The sequence below is a fragment of the Oncorhynchus tshawytscha genome, linkage group LG12 (genome assembly GCF_018296145.1).
Source record: "Oncorhynchus tshawytscha isolate Ot180627B linkage group LG12, Otsh_v2.0, whole genome shotgun sequence".
Lineage (NCBI taxonomy): Eukaryota > Metazoa > Chordata > Actinopteri > Salmoniformes > Salmonidae > Oncorhynchus > Oncorhynchus tshawytscha.
The window spans coordinates 62,829,765-62,847,311 of record NC_056440.1 but is presented as its reverse complement, the minus strand read 5'-3'; the positions used below and the strand labels follow the sequence as shown (position 1 = coordinate 62,847,311).

The window sequence follows — 17,547 nt, the reverse complement described above, 5'->3', positions numbered from 1 at the left end:
TGGACTAGTTAACTGTAAGGTTGCAAGATTGGAACCCCCGAGCTGACAAGGTGAAAATCTATCTTTCTGCCTCTGAACGAGGCAGTTAACCCACCGTTCCTAGGCCGTCATTGAAAATAAGAATGTGTTCTTAACTGACGTGCCTAGTTAAATAAAGATTAAATAAAGGTGTAAAAAAAATCTGCAAATCAGCGCCCAAAAATACAGATTTCCGATTGTTATGAAAACTTGAAATCGGCCCTAATTAATCGGCCATTCCGATTAATCGGTCGACCTCTAATACATACATACATACATACATACATACATACATACATACATACATACATACATACATACATACATACATACATACATACATTCATACATACATACATATACATACATACATACATACATATACATACATACATACATACATACATACAGTGGGGCAAAAAAAAAAAAAGTATTTAGTCAGCCACCAATTGTGAAAGTCCTCCCACTTAAAAAGATGATAGAGGCCTGTAATTTTCATCATAGGTACACTTCAACTATGACAGACAAAATGAGATAAAGAAATCCAGAAAATCACATTGTAGGATTTTAAATGAATTTATTTGAAAATTATGGTGGAAAATAAGTATTTGGTCACCTACAAACAAGCAAGATTTCTGGTTCTCACAGACCTGTAACTACTTCTGTAAGAGGCTCCTCTGTCCTCCACTTGTTACCTGTATTAATGGCACCTGTTTGAACTTGTTATCAGTATAAAAGACAACTGTCCACAACCTCATACAGTTACACTCCAAACTCCACTATGGCCAAGACCAAAGAGCTGTCAAAGGACACCAGAAACAAAATTGTAGACCTGCACCAGGCTAGGAAGACTGAATCTGCAATAGGTAAGCAGCTTGGTTTGAAGAAATCAACTATGGGAGCAATTATTAGGAAATGGAAGACATACAAGACCACTGATAATCTCCCTCGATCTGGGGCTCCACGCAAGATCTCACCCCGTGGGGTCAAAATGATCACAAGAACGGTGAGCAAAAATCCCAGAACCACACGGGGGGAATCCTGCAGTGCCAGACGTGTCCCCCTGCTTAAGCCAGTACATGTCCAGGCCCATCTGAAGTTTGCTAGAGAGCATTTGGATGATCCAGAAGAAGATTGGGAGAATGTCATATGGTCAGATGAAACCAAAATATAACTTTTTGGTAAAAACTCAACTCGTCGTGTTTGGAGGACAAAGAATGCTGAGTTGCATCCAACGAACACCATACCTACTGTGAAGCATGGGGGTGGAAACATCATGCTTTGGGGCTGTTTTTCTGCAAAGGGACCAGGACGACTGATCCGTGTAAAGGAAAGAATGAATGGGGCCATGTATCGTGAGATTTTGAGTGAAAACCTCCTTCCATCAGCAAGGGCATTGAAGATGAAACGTGGCTGGGTCTTTCAGCATGACAATGATCCCAAACACACCGCCCGGGCAACGAAGGAGTGGCTTCGTAAGAAGCATTTCAAGGTCCTGGAATGGCCTAGCCAGTCTCCAAATCTCAACCTCATAGAAAATCTTTGGAGGGAGTTGAAAGTCTGTGTTGCCCAGCAACAGCCCCAAAACATCACTGCTCTAGAGGAGATCTGCATGGAGGAATGGGCCAAAATACCAGCAACAGTGTGTGAAAACCTTGTGAAGACTTACAGAAAACGTTTGACCTCTGTCATTGCCAACAAAGGGTATATAACAAAGTATTGAGATAAACTTTTGTTATTGACCAAATACTTATTTTCCACCATAATTTGCAAATAAATTAATAAAAAATCCTACAATGTGATTTTCTGGATATTTTTTTTCCTCATTTTGTCTGTCATAGTTGAAGTGTACCTATGATGAAAATTACAGGCCTCTCTTATCTTTTTAAGTGGGAGAACTTGCACAATTGGTGGCTGACTAAATACTTTTTTGCCCCACTGTACATACATACACACACACATACACACCTTCCCTGGATACCCACCCAACACACAAATATGTGGCTATGCATCATCTCACACAGCGTCATCGCCAAGATGATGCAGAACAGTGAAATCCAATTAAATGTTGCAATCCATAAAGCTCTTGTATGCTCACGCTTGCGTCACTCTCTTCTCCCCCAGTATCCCAGTCTTCTGTTTACAAAGAGCCCATGATCCTCGTGGGTCCTGAAAACCTCACTCTCACCGTTCACCAGACGGCCATCTTGGAATGTGTTGCCACAGGATATCCCCGCCCCATCGTGTCATGGAGCAGGCTTGGTAAGACCAAAACCCCGCAGGCTCTTTTACATCAAATCAAAGCTGCAGCCTTCAGGGTGCTGAACAGGGGTTAAACCCCCCTGCCTCTCAGGCCTTAAGGGCTATAGAACCCTTCTATCTTCCACAAGGTTCCATGCTAGATTGCTTGTCTAGTTTGCAATCATCCGAAACCCGACTTACATCACTACTGCAGCTGACATAAAACCATGTCACCATAGTAGTATAGCTGAATTATATAAACATTTATATAAAGCACACAGGCAAAATACAGAGATTGAAGAGGACATTCTGTTAAACGGGATATTTTGATACATTAAAATACAGCGGCTTTGTGTGTGAAATTGGTCATGGTATGCTGCCTTCACTGCATACACGGAGCCCATTGTTTCCCAGATGGATCCAAATGATTTGGAATGTTGAAAGTCTATTTACCAGACATTATCTTGCTGACCTTGATATAAATGAATGGAGAAAAAAAGCTGTGTTCAGTGACTGCTTCTAATGTGGTACAGCACAGTGATTAAGTAGGCTACTGCTGTCCAGTGTGTATTTGTGTGTGTTTTTGTACGCATGTACAGTTGTGTGGATGTGTGTGTGCATGTATGTATGTGTGTCTGGGTTAGCTCATCTCTGAATTGTGTACATACGTGTAGTATGTTCCTTTATGTCATGTCTAATAGAACATTCATCTTCTGTACACATGAAGCAGGGGATTGCAGCCTATATGAGTCTTTGCGGGGCTAAACACAATCTTAATTTTTGATGAATGCATTCTTTACTCTCCTGGTCGAGATGAACCTCTAAAGTGAGTAAGTGACACGGTGGGAGATCCACCATAATCGCTTAGAGGTGTTGAGCCCAGGCAGGATTCAGCCCCCCACACTTTAAACGTTCCTCTTGGCTATCACTCAAACTCTGCCGCTAACAATTTTGCAATCTGATATTTGTTTTTCAAAGCTATTATCCAATCTGATTTGCTGTTCAAAATGTAAATTGCAGCCCCTCCCCAACCAGAGAGGAGCCATAATCAGATTGTGGATATTGCCTTGCACAATGTTGCTGTAATTAAATGCTGACAGGATGGGATTTCAACAGGGGCGTCATGCAGCCATTATTTTAGAGGGGGGCACAAAGTATGTAAAGATGGAGGGGGTGGTATAGTTTGAGAATTTTGCATTTTTCAAACACATGAAAAACAGTTTTTTCCTGCAATCTAGACCCATAATAATTATTGCCTAATTTTATGTAAAAAAATATATCAAATCAAATTGTATTGGTCAAATACACATATTTAGCAGATGTTATTGTGGGTGTAGCGAAATGCTTGTGTTCCTAGCTCCAACAGGGCAGTAATATCTAGCAATTCACAATAATGCACACAAATCTCAAATTTATGAATTTACAAATATTAGGATGAGCAATGTCGGAGTGGCATTGATTAAAATGCAGTAGAATCCAGTATATACATATGAAATGAGTAAAGCTGTATGTAAACATTATTAAAATGACTAGTGTTCCATTATCAAAGTGACCAGTGATTCCATGTCTATGTACATAGGGTAGCAGCCTCTAAATTGTGGGGTTGAGTAACCGAGTGGTGGCCGGCTAGTGATAGCTATTTAACAGTCTGATGGCCTTGAGATAGAAGCTGTTTTTCAGTCTCTCGGTCCCAGCTTTGATGCACCTGTACTGATCTCACCTTCTGGATGATAGCGCGATGAACAGGCAGTGGCTCGGGTGGTTGATGTCCTTAATGGTCTTTTTGGCCTTCCTGTGACATCGGGTGCTGTATGTGTTCTGGAAGGCAGGCAGTGTGCCCCCGGTGATGCGTTGGGCAGACCGCACCACCCTCTGGAGAGGCCTGCGGTTGCTGGCGGTGCAGTTACCGTACCAGGCAGTGATACAGTCCAACAGGATGCTCTCAATTGAACATCTATAAAAGTTTGTGAGGGTCTTAGGGGCCAAGCCAAATTTCTTCAGCCTTCTTCACCACAATGTCTGTGAGGGTGGACCATTTCAGATTGTTAGTGATGTGTACGCCGACTAACTTAAAGCTTTTTACCTTCTCTACTGTTGATGTGGATAGGGGTGTGCTCCCTCTGCTGTTTCCTGATGTCCATGATCAGCTCCTTCATTTTGTTGACATTGAGGGAGAGGTTATTTTCCTGGCACCACTCCCCCAGGGCCCTCACCTCCTCCCTGTAGGCTGTCTTGTCATTGTTGGTAGTCAGGCTTACTACTGTTGTGTCGTCTGCAAACATGATGATTGAGTTGGAGGCGTGCGTGGCCACGCAGTCATAGGTGAACAAGGAGTACAGGAGGGGGCTGAGCATGCGCCCTTGTGGGGCCCCTGTGTTGAGGATCAGCAAAGTGGAGGTGTTGTATCTTACCTTCACCACCTGGGGTCGGCCCGTCAGGAAGTCCAGGACCCAGTTGCACAGAGCACCTTTAAGAACGGGGACAGTATAACCGGAGAGAGCCATGATTCCGTGAAACAGAGTATGTTACTGTCCCTGATGTCTAGCTGGAAGGAGATCCTCGCCCTGAGCTCGACTACTTTATAGTCCAGAGACTGAACATTAGCGAGTAATATATTCAGAAGCGGTGGATGGCGTGCAGGCCTCGTGAGTCAGACTAGAAGTCCACTCTGAATACCTCTCTCCACCGGCGGCGTATTGGAGCAGCCTCTGGGATAAGTTCAATTCACCTGGGAGGTGAGAATGAAGGGTCCAGTTCGGGAAAGTCGTATTCCTGGTCGTAATGCTGGTGAGTTACCACCACTCTGATATCCAAAAGGTATTTCCGGCTGTATGTAATAAAACAAAAAATGTTCTGGTCTAATAATGTAAGAAATTACGCACAACCAAATCTAAATACTGCAACGTTGCTTAGGAGCTAGAAGCAGAGCTGTCGTGTCTGTTGGCGCCATCTCTATATATGATTTTCTGCATAGGTTATCTAAGCATACCTCTTTAGCTTTTCAATTGTAATTTTAATTAATGATGTACATTGATTCTTTAAAGGTGCAATATGCAGAAATTGCTCTGCCATTTCCTGGTTGCTAAAATTCAAACAAGGGCCTTCTGGGTGGCGCAGTGGTCTAAGGCTAGCTGTGCCACCAGAGATTCTGGGTTCGAGTCCAGGCTCTGTCGCAGCCGGCCGCGACCGGGAGGCCCATGGGGCGGTGCACAATTGGCCCAGAGTCGTCCGGGTTAGGGAGGGTTTGGCCGGCAGGGATATCCTTGTCTCATCGCGCACTAGTGACTCCTGTGGCGGGCCGGGCGCAGTGCATGCTGACCAGGTCGCCAGATGTTTCCTCCGACACATTGGTGTGACTGGCTTCCGGGTTGGATGGGCATTGTATCAAGAAGAAAGGCGCTTGGTTGGGTTGTGTTTCGGAGGACGCATGGCTCCCAACCTTCGCCTCTCCTGAGTCCGTACGGGAGTTGCAGCGATGAGACAAGACTGTAACTACTACCAATTGGATAACATGAAATTGGGGAGAAAAAGGGGGTTACATAAAAATTAAAATACATTTTCAAAAATAAAATAGTTCACCCAATTTCAGTTTGTGACAAACAAGCAATGCATAGTGTAGAGAATCATTGTACAATATAACCTGCTGTGAAACATCTTTTTGTATTTTCAGCTGTTTGAAGTTGGTGTACAATACTAAAATAAAAGACCCAAAAACGGAACTTGAAACTTCTTAAGGCTGGGGGCAGTATTTTGACGTCCGGATGACAAGTGTGCCCAACGTAAACTGCCTGCTACTCTGGCCCAGAAGCTAGGATATGCATATAAGTAGTAGATTTGGATAGAAAACACTCTGAAGTTTCTAAAACTGTTAGAATAATGTCTGTGAGTATAACTGATTTGGCAGGTGAAACCCCGAGCACAATCCATCCAGGGAAATGTATTTTTGTGGTCATTGTGTTTTCCAATTGTTTTCTAATTTCCTATTTATGAGTAACCTGGTTGCAGTTCCTATGGCTTCCACTAGATGTCAGTCTTTAGAAATTGGTTGATGTTTTTCTTTTGAGAAATTAAGAGTTAGTGCTATTCATTGTACGTGTCACTACAGGTGGACTCTACTGGAACGCGCTTCACAATGTTTTCATCCGGTATTAGAAACAGTTTATTCCGTCTTAAATTTGATCGATTGTTTACGTTTTAGGGTACCTGAGGTTGGATTAGGAACGTTGTTTGAAATGTTTGGACCAAGTTTACAGGTAATTTATTAGATACTTTGTAGGCATGTTGGGCGAGTTGAAACCGGTGTATTTCTGAATCAAATAAATTGACATTTTTGGGACATAAAGAAGAACATTATCGAACAAAAGGACGATTTGTGATGTTTCTGGAACATTTTGGAGTGCCAACAGAAGAAGATCTTCAAAGGTAAGGCATTAATTATATCACTATTTCTGACTTTTGTGGCGCACCTGTCTGATTGAAATATGATTTTCATGTGTTTGTATGCGGGGCGCTGTCCTCAGATAATCGCATGGTGTGCTTTCGCCGTAAAGCCTTTTTGAAATCTGACACAGCGAATGGATTAACAAGAAGTTAAGCTTCATTTTGATGTTTAACATATATATGTTCGTGAATGTTGATTATTGATATTCCTGTAGTTTGAATTTAGCGCGTTGCCATTTCACTGGATGTTGTCAAATCGATCCCGCTAAAGGGATTGGCACGTGAAGGGATCCATAAGAGGTTAAGAACAGGAAGCATAGAAATAGCACACATAGAACAGATCAACCGCTTCTTAGACTTGCTTTCGATGAAAATGACAGATCTATTACTCACATTTCTATGTACATTTGGTCAGGTTGCCCTAAAAGTTACATATTGCAGCTTTAAGAACTTTTATGCCTTAGATTTTTACTAGAACTGCCACACCGGTGTATAGTACAATAACCCAATATTTAAAGCTATTTTAGTATTTTCTAAAGTCTAGCAACCTTGCCTGCAGGCAAGCCAGCAGAGATAGTTATACAAGCCACTCTATCTTGAGTTATAGCCTGAAATGGCTCGGTAGCTAATTATGAGGTTGGGAGATTGGGAACCTATCTGGGCTAGCTAAAGCCAACTTGATAAAATTGCTAGGTGACTAGTGTTACAGAGAAACAACAACATTTTTTGTTTTATTTATTCATCAAAAAGGAATCAATAGGCCACATAGCTTGATCAAATTCATTTACAAACATTCCTCTTGCGAGTCCTGCCCATCAACGGCAGTTAAAATCAAATCATACACTGTGTGTATCACTCGACACTCTCTCTCCTCCGCTGACGTAGCATATCTTTGCTCTGTGGTGTATCTGGGAAGAATGGGGGGTGATAGTCAGTATGTCCCCTCTGCAAAATACTGCTGACAGATCTTTTTTTATAAATAATGATGATGAAGCGGGGGCTTCAAAAAAAAGTTATTAATTTAACATCTGAAAAATGTAAAAACAGGACAAATCTGAGGGGGCACGTCTCCTTGTGGGCATGACGCCTCTGGATTTTAGTGTATTAGATTACAGGGAGTGACGGCCTGGGGATAAGCTGGATAATGAATTTAATAGATTCACATCAGTCATTCCTTAATGCCAGAGTTTGTTTGGAGCTTTTCATTCATCAGCACTGGTGCTCTCTGGGCTACTTTTTGCTGGCTCGCTGCCTGCTTTGACACTAACTACATTACAGACTGACATAGAGATAGCGGCATCCATTCAGACAGCACACACACACACACACACACACACACACACACACACACACACACACACACACACACACACACACACACACACACACACACACACACACACACACACACACACACACACACACACACACACACACACACACACACATATACACACACACACACACACACACACACACACACACACACACACACACACACACACACACACATACACACACACACACACACACACACACACACACACACACACACACACACACACACACACACACACAGACACATACATACACACACACACACACACACACAGATAGAGACCGAGAGAGAGATCAAGTTTCTGTGAGAGAGAGTGTGTCTGGAGAGATAAGAGGTAGCCATGGAGGAACTGTAAACTGTGTCCAACTCTGTTGATTTTACAGTTCACTCAGCAGCTAGCCCGACTTGAGTAAGGCTTATTGTAGAGGGGTAATAACGCCCATTATATGGTTCACAGTTGTTTAGCCACTCCTAGCTGAGTCCCTTTAGTTATGACACTGGACTGGGGCTGGGAGTCGGAGGATCAGGCTGAGAGCCTGAGGATCAGGCTGAGAGCCTGAGGCTTGCACTTACAGTTTTTTTGGATTGCTTACACACTAAAATTAAAAGTAGTACACTATTAGCAAAACCTTACACTCAAGAAGCAAAACATCAGCCCATATTTGCACAACTATAAGCACATTGTCAACCTCACACTTGTTGCAAAACTCTACACACAGTGATTTGCAAAACACTAAACACACTTAACATACATTACACTATTAAATCTATCATGAAGTCACGTCTTTGCAATACCAAAGCACTGACTGTCAGATTACCACACCGTCCAACCTATTGGTTCAACACAGTCATCAGGTGTGCAAACACTTTTTGCTTAATTGTAGACACACCAATCAGGTGTATGAGCACTATAAAAAGCAGCAGGTGAGTTCATCGGCCTTCAAGCACAATGGAAAGAGTCAGAGAAAGAGGAGGAGAAGGACGAGGAGAACGAGGAGGACGAGGAGGAGGAAGAGGAAGACAAGAAGGTGCTCAAAGAGGACCGAATCTGACAAATGAGATCCGCGCAACACTGGTTGACCACGTTGTCAACCACGGCCTGACACTGAGGGAGGCTGGACTGCGAGTACAGCCAAATCTAAGCCGATATACAGTGGCAAGTGTGATGAGAACATTTAGACTGGAAAATAGGTATTGTAAAAATATCATCATATCAAAAACATCTGCACGGTTTCAGTAACTGCTTACAGTACTGTATTCTATGCACTATCAGCACTTCTGTTACCTTTTCCTGTGAAATTACTGTACTATTGTATACTGTTTTTTTTTCTACATAGGATTGAGGGTCAGGGACGACAAGGGGGAAGGCCTCCTATGTTCACAGAACAGCAAGAGAGGGAGATAATAAACATGGTTTTGGCCAACAATGCTATAACACTCAAGCAGCTCCAAGCTAACATGGTCAATAACCACGCCCTTTTCAACGATATCCATCAGGTCTCAACATCAACACTGGCACGCATCCTAAAGAAAACATATTCAAATGAAGCAAATTTATCGAGTGCCTTTCGAGCGCAATTCCGAAAGGGTGAAACGACTGCGGCATGATTATGCAGAGGTATGTATTCACTTTAGCACTGTGATCTTGCATACTGTCTCATAATATTTTACTGTACTGTAATATGTATACTAGATCTACACTGAACTACACAATTTTGCCTGACACTGTTTTTCAGAGAGTTTTACGAATGGATGGAGAGGAGATCCAGCATGAGTTCATTTACGTAGATGAGGCTAGGTTCAACCTGACGAGAACACGAAGGAGGGGAAGAAACATCATTTGCCACAGGGCTATAGTCAATGTCCCAGGGCAACGTGGGGGTAATATAACACTCTGTGCAGCCATTACACAGAATGGGGTCCTCCACCGCCATGCCCATATGGGCCCTTACAACACAGCACTCATACTTACATTATTGGACCAATTGCACAACATAACAGCAGCGAATCAAATGGATCATATGCAATACATTGTTGTCTGGGACAATGTGTCTTTCCACCGCTCTGCTCTGGTTCAGAACTGGTTTCAGCAACATCCACATTTCACCATCCTATATCTTCCAACATACTCTCCATTCCTCAACCCTATAGAAGAGTTTTTCTCGGCATGGCGGTGGAAGGTATATGATCTCCATCTCCAGGCTGAGGTACCCCTCATCCAAGCCATGGAGGAGGCCTGTGACCAGGTGGTAGCAGCAATGCAAGGATGGATTCGTCATTCAAGACGTTTCTTTCCAAGGTGTCTTGCTAATGACAACATTACCTGCGATGTTGATGAAATTCTCTGGCCAGATCCAGCTAGGCGAAGAGACAATGTCTAGTTATTTTTTATTTTTTTATTTTGATCTTACAATACGTAAAGTGACGTTTGGTTACAGTATTATGAATCTCCATGTCAACATTTTGGGCGTGTTGAGAAATAAATGAGTTTCTTCAGTCTGCAACATTGGTCTTGTGTAGTGTTTGGTGAATTGACATTATATTTGTACTTGGTTGATAGTAGCCTACTCTAATCATAGGGAAGTAGAAGTGCTAAAAGTGTTTTAGGTTTATCACAGCAGAGTGTAACTCGTGCAAACAGAGCATAGTAATGTGAAACGTGTGTGTTTCATATGGTAACAAAGTGTGGATTTTAAAAAGAAGTGTATCGTTTTTACAAGAGTGTTTCATTTTGCAAAGGATCTGTAGTGTTTTGCTAATTGGTTGTGTGATTGTGTGTAGTGTTTTGAAAACACGGGCCCTGTTTTGAAAATCGTGCTTAAGCAATCAAAAAAAAATGTAATAGTACCATGGAGCATGTTTAAGTTATACTGTTCTAGCCATAGCTTCTACTACAGTCAATAGGAAACTCCACTGGCTGACTTAGCTGACCAGGCTGTTTCAATTGGATTGTAAATATGTCTGAATAATAGGTTCCTATGTTCTACTGAAAATCCTGTAGCCTACAGCCCAATGCTGGTGCTGTTTGTTGCAGCTACAAGAACACAGAAAGGGCTGAGGTTTGTATATTCTATTTTGAAGGCATTCTCGTGAACTCTGTCTGGATGCACTGTCCACCTTTTTCCATTCTCATGTTTCTCTTCAGCCCACAGTGCATTGTCTTGTCGAGGTCCAGGTTTGTGGAGTGTTTCCAAATGACCCTCCCTTTCCTTGTGGTGGCTCTGCACACAGTGTTCACAGAGGAGACGTGTGTTGCCCTCCTATAAAAGGCCTGGGCCAGACCATATGGCCCCAGTCTCTGGCTGGCTGGCTAGCTGTCTGCTAGCTGTCTGTTTGAAGATGTGAGGAGAGGAGGATGGCCAGTCTGCTTTCTCTGCAGGCTTTTAGCATAGCGGCCATGTCCCCCGCACAGCCCTTTAACACTCTAAGCCGGGACACACAAGACGCAGATGTTACAAAGATAGAGAGAGACTGAAATATCTTCGGCTGTGCCATGTCTTTGTTGGTCCTACCCCCATTATAAGGCCATTGAAATAGGAAGAGACAGAGAGCAGGACAGGGTATTTGATGGAGGGACAGAGGGGAGTGGCAGCCTAGCTTATCCATGTAGCTCTGCCTGCTCAGAGGGCATTTCCCCAGTTTAAAGCATGGTGTGCCTAAGGCAGTAGAGGGCTTTGTCAAACCGTGAGATCAAACTGGTGTGTGTGCGTGTGCATGTGCATGTATGTGTGTGTGTCACTAGCCTGTCAGAGCGGGGTGGGGAGGACGGGACTGGGGATGTAAAACAGACCCCCTCACACACACATACAATTACACACACTAACACATAATGGAGTCGTGGCAACATAGTTCTTCTGCGTCACTGACTGTGTCGGCGTGGCCTTGGCCCTCACCCAATACACTCGCCTCGTTTGCCACCTTTCTACTGAATATGGTGATTCTCACAAGACGTGCTCTGTCACACTTGTGATAACTGCTCTGATATTTACTGTGGAATGTGTTTTGCAGCGGTATGGTGCAATTTTATTGACTTAATTTTATTTTTACAGGGACAGTGCACATCAATCAACGTTTCAGTAAAAGTGCCGGTTTTAGCCAGCCGGCTAATTTTCAACCGCAGCCCCTGGGCAGGTTATTAAAAACAATTACAACATAGACAATCATTGAGCAGTGAGCACACGCAGAGCAACATAGGACAAGCAAGACGTAGCATACAGACAGAGCAACATAGAACAAAAAGCAACAAAACAAAATCCATAAAAGCAACAAAGTGTTTCCACACCTCACAAGTTACAGACAACAGACATGGAAAGCAGCATTACACAGCTAGGGACCATGTTCACAAATCTGATTGACCTTTAGCCATGTCTTCATGTTTTTTGTGAAAGTGTGATAGGTGGTGCAGTTATGTGTGTCTGATGGCAGTGTATTCCAGACATGGGAAGCTCTCACAGAGAAAACGTATTTACTAAATTTGCTTTTCCTTAAGGGAACTATACAGTCACCTCTAGCGTCTCCTCTTCTCCAGCGTTGAATATTTTGTGTACATTATAGTATGTTTAATCAATCATTTATCTCCCTTGGTATTTTTATAGCCTTTTTTAGTGTATTTAAAGTGTTTTTTATTTTTTATTCTAAGCTAACTCAGCTAATTTGCTATCTCACTCCTTTCCTCCTCTTCTCTCTCTTTCTCTCTGTCTCTATCCCTTTCCTAATTTCATCTCCTGTCCTATTCCCTACTCTCCTCCCCTCCCTTCCTTTCCTCCTCCTTCTCTTTTCTCCTCCTCTCCTCTCTCCTCAGATGGCCGTCCGATAGGTGTGGAGGGCATCCAGGTGCTGGGTACAGGGAACCTGATGATCACAGATGTCGGGGTCCAGCACTCTGGCGTCTACGTCTGCGCTGCCAACAAACCAGGGACCCGTGTACGCAGAACCGCTCAGGGACGTCTGGTGGTCCAAGGTGAACCTTTAGTTACATACCCACTCAGGATTGTGTGTGTGTGTGTGTGTGTGTGTGTGTCAGTGGAGGTTGGTGGGAGGAGCTATAAGAGGGTGAGCCCATCCTCCTATAGCTCCTCCCACCAGCCTCCACTGGTGTGTTTATGTGTGTGATTTTGAATGGAAATCAATTTTAGGTCCCCACAAGGTTAGTAAAACAAATGTGTGTGTGTCTCATTCGCTGTGTAATTTTCTTACACATTTTTTACCAGTTGGAGGTGGTTAGTAGTGCGGGTAGAGCCTTCTGACCAAACAGGAGGCATTCAGCGTGTTCCTCACATGCTTATCAGCCAAAGAACCTTGCCCTTGGCCCCAGCCAATAGCAATACTGCTCCCAGTCAATATTTCATTGAATCTTCCTGTCTGTTGTTAGACAAGGCCCTGCTATAGAAGGCTCTGGAAGAAAGCCATGCTGTTGATTATGTGTCGATGTCTATGGTTTCTTTATCGATCAGTGAAAACTAGAACGCGCCCTCAGCTAACGATCTGGTGTGATATACAATACATGTGTTTTATGATAAGAAACGAAAAGGCTGAAGCCTTGCTGTGGACACAGCCTTCAAGAAGCATTGCTTCATATTCTCATGGCAGAAATGTTCTCCTGGACGTATTTCACAGTCGGGGCGCATATGACTGACTGACTGTCTGGCTATGAGAGGGTTGTTATGGTGATAAGGCCTCAGTGACTGTATAGAGTAGCAGCATACATGCGACTCTCTCCCACCGTCCGGCCGAATGTTTTGATCAGAGTAAGGTAGGCTGTTGCTTAAGAGAATTGATGTAATCTTCCTGGCCAGATGGTTGGCACAGCGGCCCTCTGCTCACTGCTCTACCCTTCATTTACCTCAGAGTGAGAAAGTGAGGGGGGGAGAGAGAGAGAGAGAGAGAGAGAGAGAGAGAGAGAGAGAGAGAGAGAAATGGAAAAAGAGAGATTGGGGAAGAGAGTAATAGAGAGTAGGGGGAGAGGGAAAGAGAGTAGGGGGAGAGGGAAAGAGAGATTGGGGAAGAGGGAAAGAGAGATTGGGGAAGAGAGTAATAGAGAGTAGGGGGAGAGGGAAAGAGAGAAGGTTAGAGAGAGAGGAGAGGATTGAAAGACGGAGAGCGAAAGATAGAGAGGGAATGGGGGAAAGAGTGCTGATCAGACCCGCACCACAATTGCACATCAATACTCTCCCTGACCCACCATCCCCCTGCCTCCCTCCAGCCCTTCCCTCCAGCCCCTACTCACATACACACAGCCTCAAAAGAGCAAACAGAGAGAGATGGAGAGAGAGAGATGAAAAGGGAGAGAGAGAGAGAGAGAAGGAGATGGAGAGATGAAAAGGGAGTTGGAGAGAGAGATGGACAGGAGGGTCGAGCCGACCTAATCCTCATCATACCACAGTGCCTAGAATGGTGTGAATTTCAGGTCCCGCACTTTTACTGACAGGGTGACAGTATGGAGATAGCTGAGATTAGAAAACCATCGTAACACCTCTTCTCTTAAGATGAGAATTAGATGGATAGAGGATGCTAAATAACTAGAACTGGAAAGGGGAGGGTTTGTTTACAGGAAGATAGTTTGGATAGAGGATGCTAAATAACTAGAACTGGAAAGGGGAGGGTTTGTTTACAGGAAGATAGTTTGGATAGAGGATGCTAAATAACTAGAACTGGAAAGGGGAGGGTTTGTTTACAGGAAGATAGTATAGATAGAGGATGCTAAATAACTAGAACTGGAAAGGGGAGGGTTTGTTTACAGGAAGATAGTATAGATAGAGGATGCTAAATAACTAGAACTGGAAAGGGGAGGGTTTGTTTACAGGAAGATAGTATAGATAGAGGATGCTAAATAACTAGAACTGGAAAGGGGAGGGTTTGTTTACAGGAAGATAGTATAGATAGAGGATGCTAAATCTCTAGAACTGGAAAGGGGAGGGTTTGTTTACAGGAAGATAGTATAGATAGAGGATGCTAAATAACTAGAACTGGAAAGGGGAGGGTTTGTTTACAGGAAGATAGTTTGGATAGAGGATGCTAAATAACTAGAACTGGAAAGGGGAGGGTTTGTTTACAGGAAGATAGTTTGGATAGAGGATGCTAAATCTCTAGAACTGGAAAGGGGAGGGTTTGTTTACAGGAAGATAGTTTGGATAGAGGATGCTAAATAACTAGAACTGGAAAGGGGAGGGTTTGTTTACAGGAATACAGTATAGATTGAAGGGTTGGTAATGGCTCACATCAACACCATTATCCCAGAAACCCTAGACCCACTGAAATTTGCATACCGCCGAAACAGATCCACAGATGATACAATCTCTATTGCCCTCCACACTGCCCTTTCCCACCTGGACAAAAGGAACACCTACGTGAGAATTCTATTCATTGACTACAGCTCAGCATTCAACACCATAGTGCCCTCAAAGCTCATCACTAAGCTAAGGACCCTGGGACTAAACACCTCCCTCTGCAACTGGATCCTGGACTTCCTGATGGGCCGCCCCCAGGTGGTGAGGGTAGGTAGCAACACAACTGCCACGCTGACCCTCAACATTGGAGCTCCCCAGGGGTGCGTGCTCAGTCCCCTCCAGTACTCCCTGTTCACCCACGACTGCATGGCCAGGCACGACTCCGACACCATCATTAAGTTTTCAGATGACACAACAGTGGTAGGCCTAATCACCGACAATGACAAGACGGCCTATAGGGAGGAAGTCAGAGACCTGGCCGGGTGGTGCCAGAATTACAACCTTATCCCTCAACGTAACCAAGACTAAGGAGATGATTGTGGACTACAGGAAAAGGAGGACCGAGCACGCCATTCTCATCGACGGGGCTGTAGTGGAGCAGGTTGAGAGCTTCAAGTTCCTTTAGAGCCCACATCAACAACAAACTAGAATGGTCCAAACACACCAAGACAGTCTTGAAAAGGGAATGACAAAACCTATTTCCCCTCAGGACACAAAAAACATTTGGCATGGGTCCTGAGATCCTCAAAAGGTTCTACAGCTGCAACATCGAGAGCATCCTGACTGGTTGCATCACTGCCTAGTACGGCAATTGCTCGGCCTCTGACTGCAAGGCACTACAGAGTGTAGTCCGTACGGCCCAGTACATCACTGGGGTTAAGCTGCCTGCCATCCAGGACCTCTACAGCAGGCGGTGTCAGAGGAATGTCCTAAAAATTGTCAAAGACCCCAGCCACCCCAGTCATAGACTGTTCTCTCTACTACCGCATGGCAAGCAGTGCCAAGTGTAAGACAAAAAGGCTTCTCAACAGTTTTTACCCCCAAGCCATAAGACTCCTGAACAGGTAATCAAATGGCTACCCGGACTATTTGCATAGTTAATGTGTCGCAGCATCGTAAAAACAGGGGTTGGGGGGCTGCTATATTGGCTAACCGGGCTATCTGCATTGTGTCCCGCTACCCACCACCCGCCAACCTCTCTTTTACGCTACTGCTACTCTCTGTTCATAAATATATGCATAGTCACTTTAACCATATCTACATGTACATACTACCTCAATCAGCCTGACTAACTGTCTGTATGTAGCCTCGCTACTGTATAAAGCCTGTCTTTTTACTGTTGTTTTATTTCTTTACCTACCTATTGTTCACCTAATACCTTTTTTGCACTATTGGTTAGAGCCTGTAAGTAAGCATTTCACTGTAAATACCTGTTGTATATGGCGCACGTGACAAATAAACTTTGATTTGATTTGAGATAGAAAGATTAGAACCAGAAGGATAGCTGACTGGCAAATAAACCTGCTGAAGGGAAAATAGTTGCTGATTGTGGAAATGATCTCATTCTAAATTACGACTAGATGATCCCTAATTGCGGTCTAATTGCCTTCCCACTCACTAGGAAGTTATTATGAAAATAACTCTTTTCGTATATGAAAATATTGATGTGGCTAATAATACCTGCAGCTATGAATAATGAGGGGAGATAATTACCCCAACATAAATAGCAACAGCAATAACAACAAACAGCTCTGATCAGATCCGGAGGAGTGTAATCACACATTTGAGGCGAAACTAAACACTGTTTAATTAAGAGGTAATAGAGATTTGCATTACCTGTAGCTTTGTGTCAATTAGCGCAAACGGAGCATGGCTCATAGCTCAAAGAGAGGAGGGAAATAATGACTCCTAGGGAGGGAGGGAGGGAGGGAGGGAGGGAGGGAGGGAGGGAGGGAGGGAGGGAGGGAGGGAGGGAGGGAGGGAGGGAGGGAGGGAGGGATCATTGGCTGGAGGTTGAAGGTCAGTAGCTGTGAAACTGTGCAACACTGAAAGACTTTCGGGAAAGATACTATATCTGCACTGCATTGCCTTTCACTCAGTTTATGTGTTCTATACCAGTTATTCTGCATTTGTGAATAGATTCCCTGTTCTCTCCTCTTCCTCTTCCTCCTCCCTTTTTGTGTTCCTAGATCTGCTTCTCAGTTCCAATGACGATAATCTGATCCTCAGCTAATAATTGTTATGCTAAACTCTGTCTCTAATCCCCCTCCCCCACACACAATC

At 43.8% G+C, this 17,547-nt stretch overlaps 1 protein-coding gene across 1 annotated transcript in view; it reads left to right on the top strand.

Moving 5' to 3' along the window:
• The window catches only part of LOC112264187 (immunoglobulin superfamily DCC subclass member 3-like), a 113,283-nt gene that overhangs the window by 63,473 nt on the left and 32,263 nt on the right, over positions 1-17,547 (top strand). The window contains exons 5-6 of the mRNA XM_024440751.2: positions 2,143-2,280; positions 12,840-12,998. Of these exons, the coding sequence (XP_024296519.2) occupies positions 2,143-2,280; positions 12,840-12,998 (297 nt within the window). The remainder of the gene's footprint in view (positions 1-2,142; positions 2,281-12,839; positions 12,999-17,547) is intronic.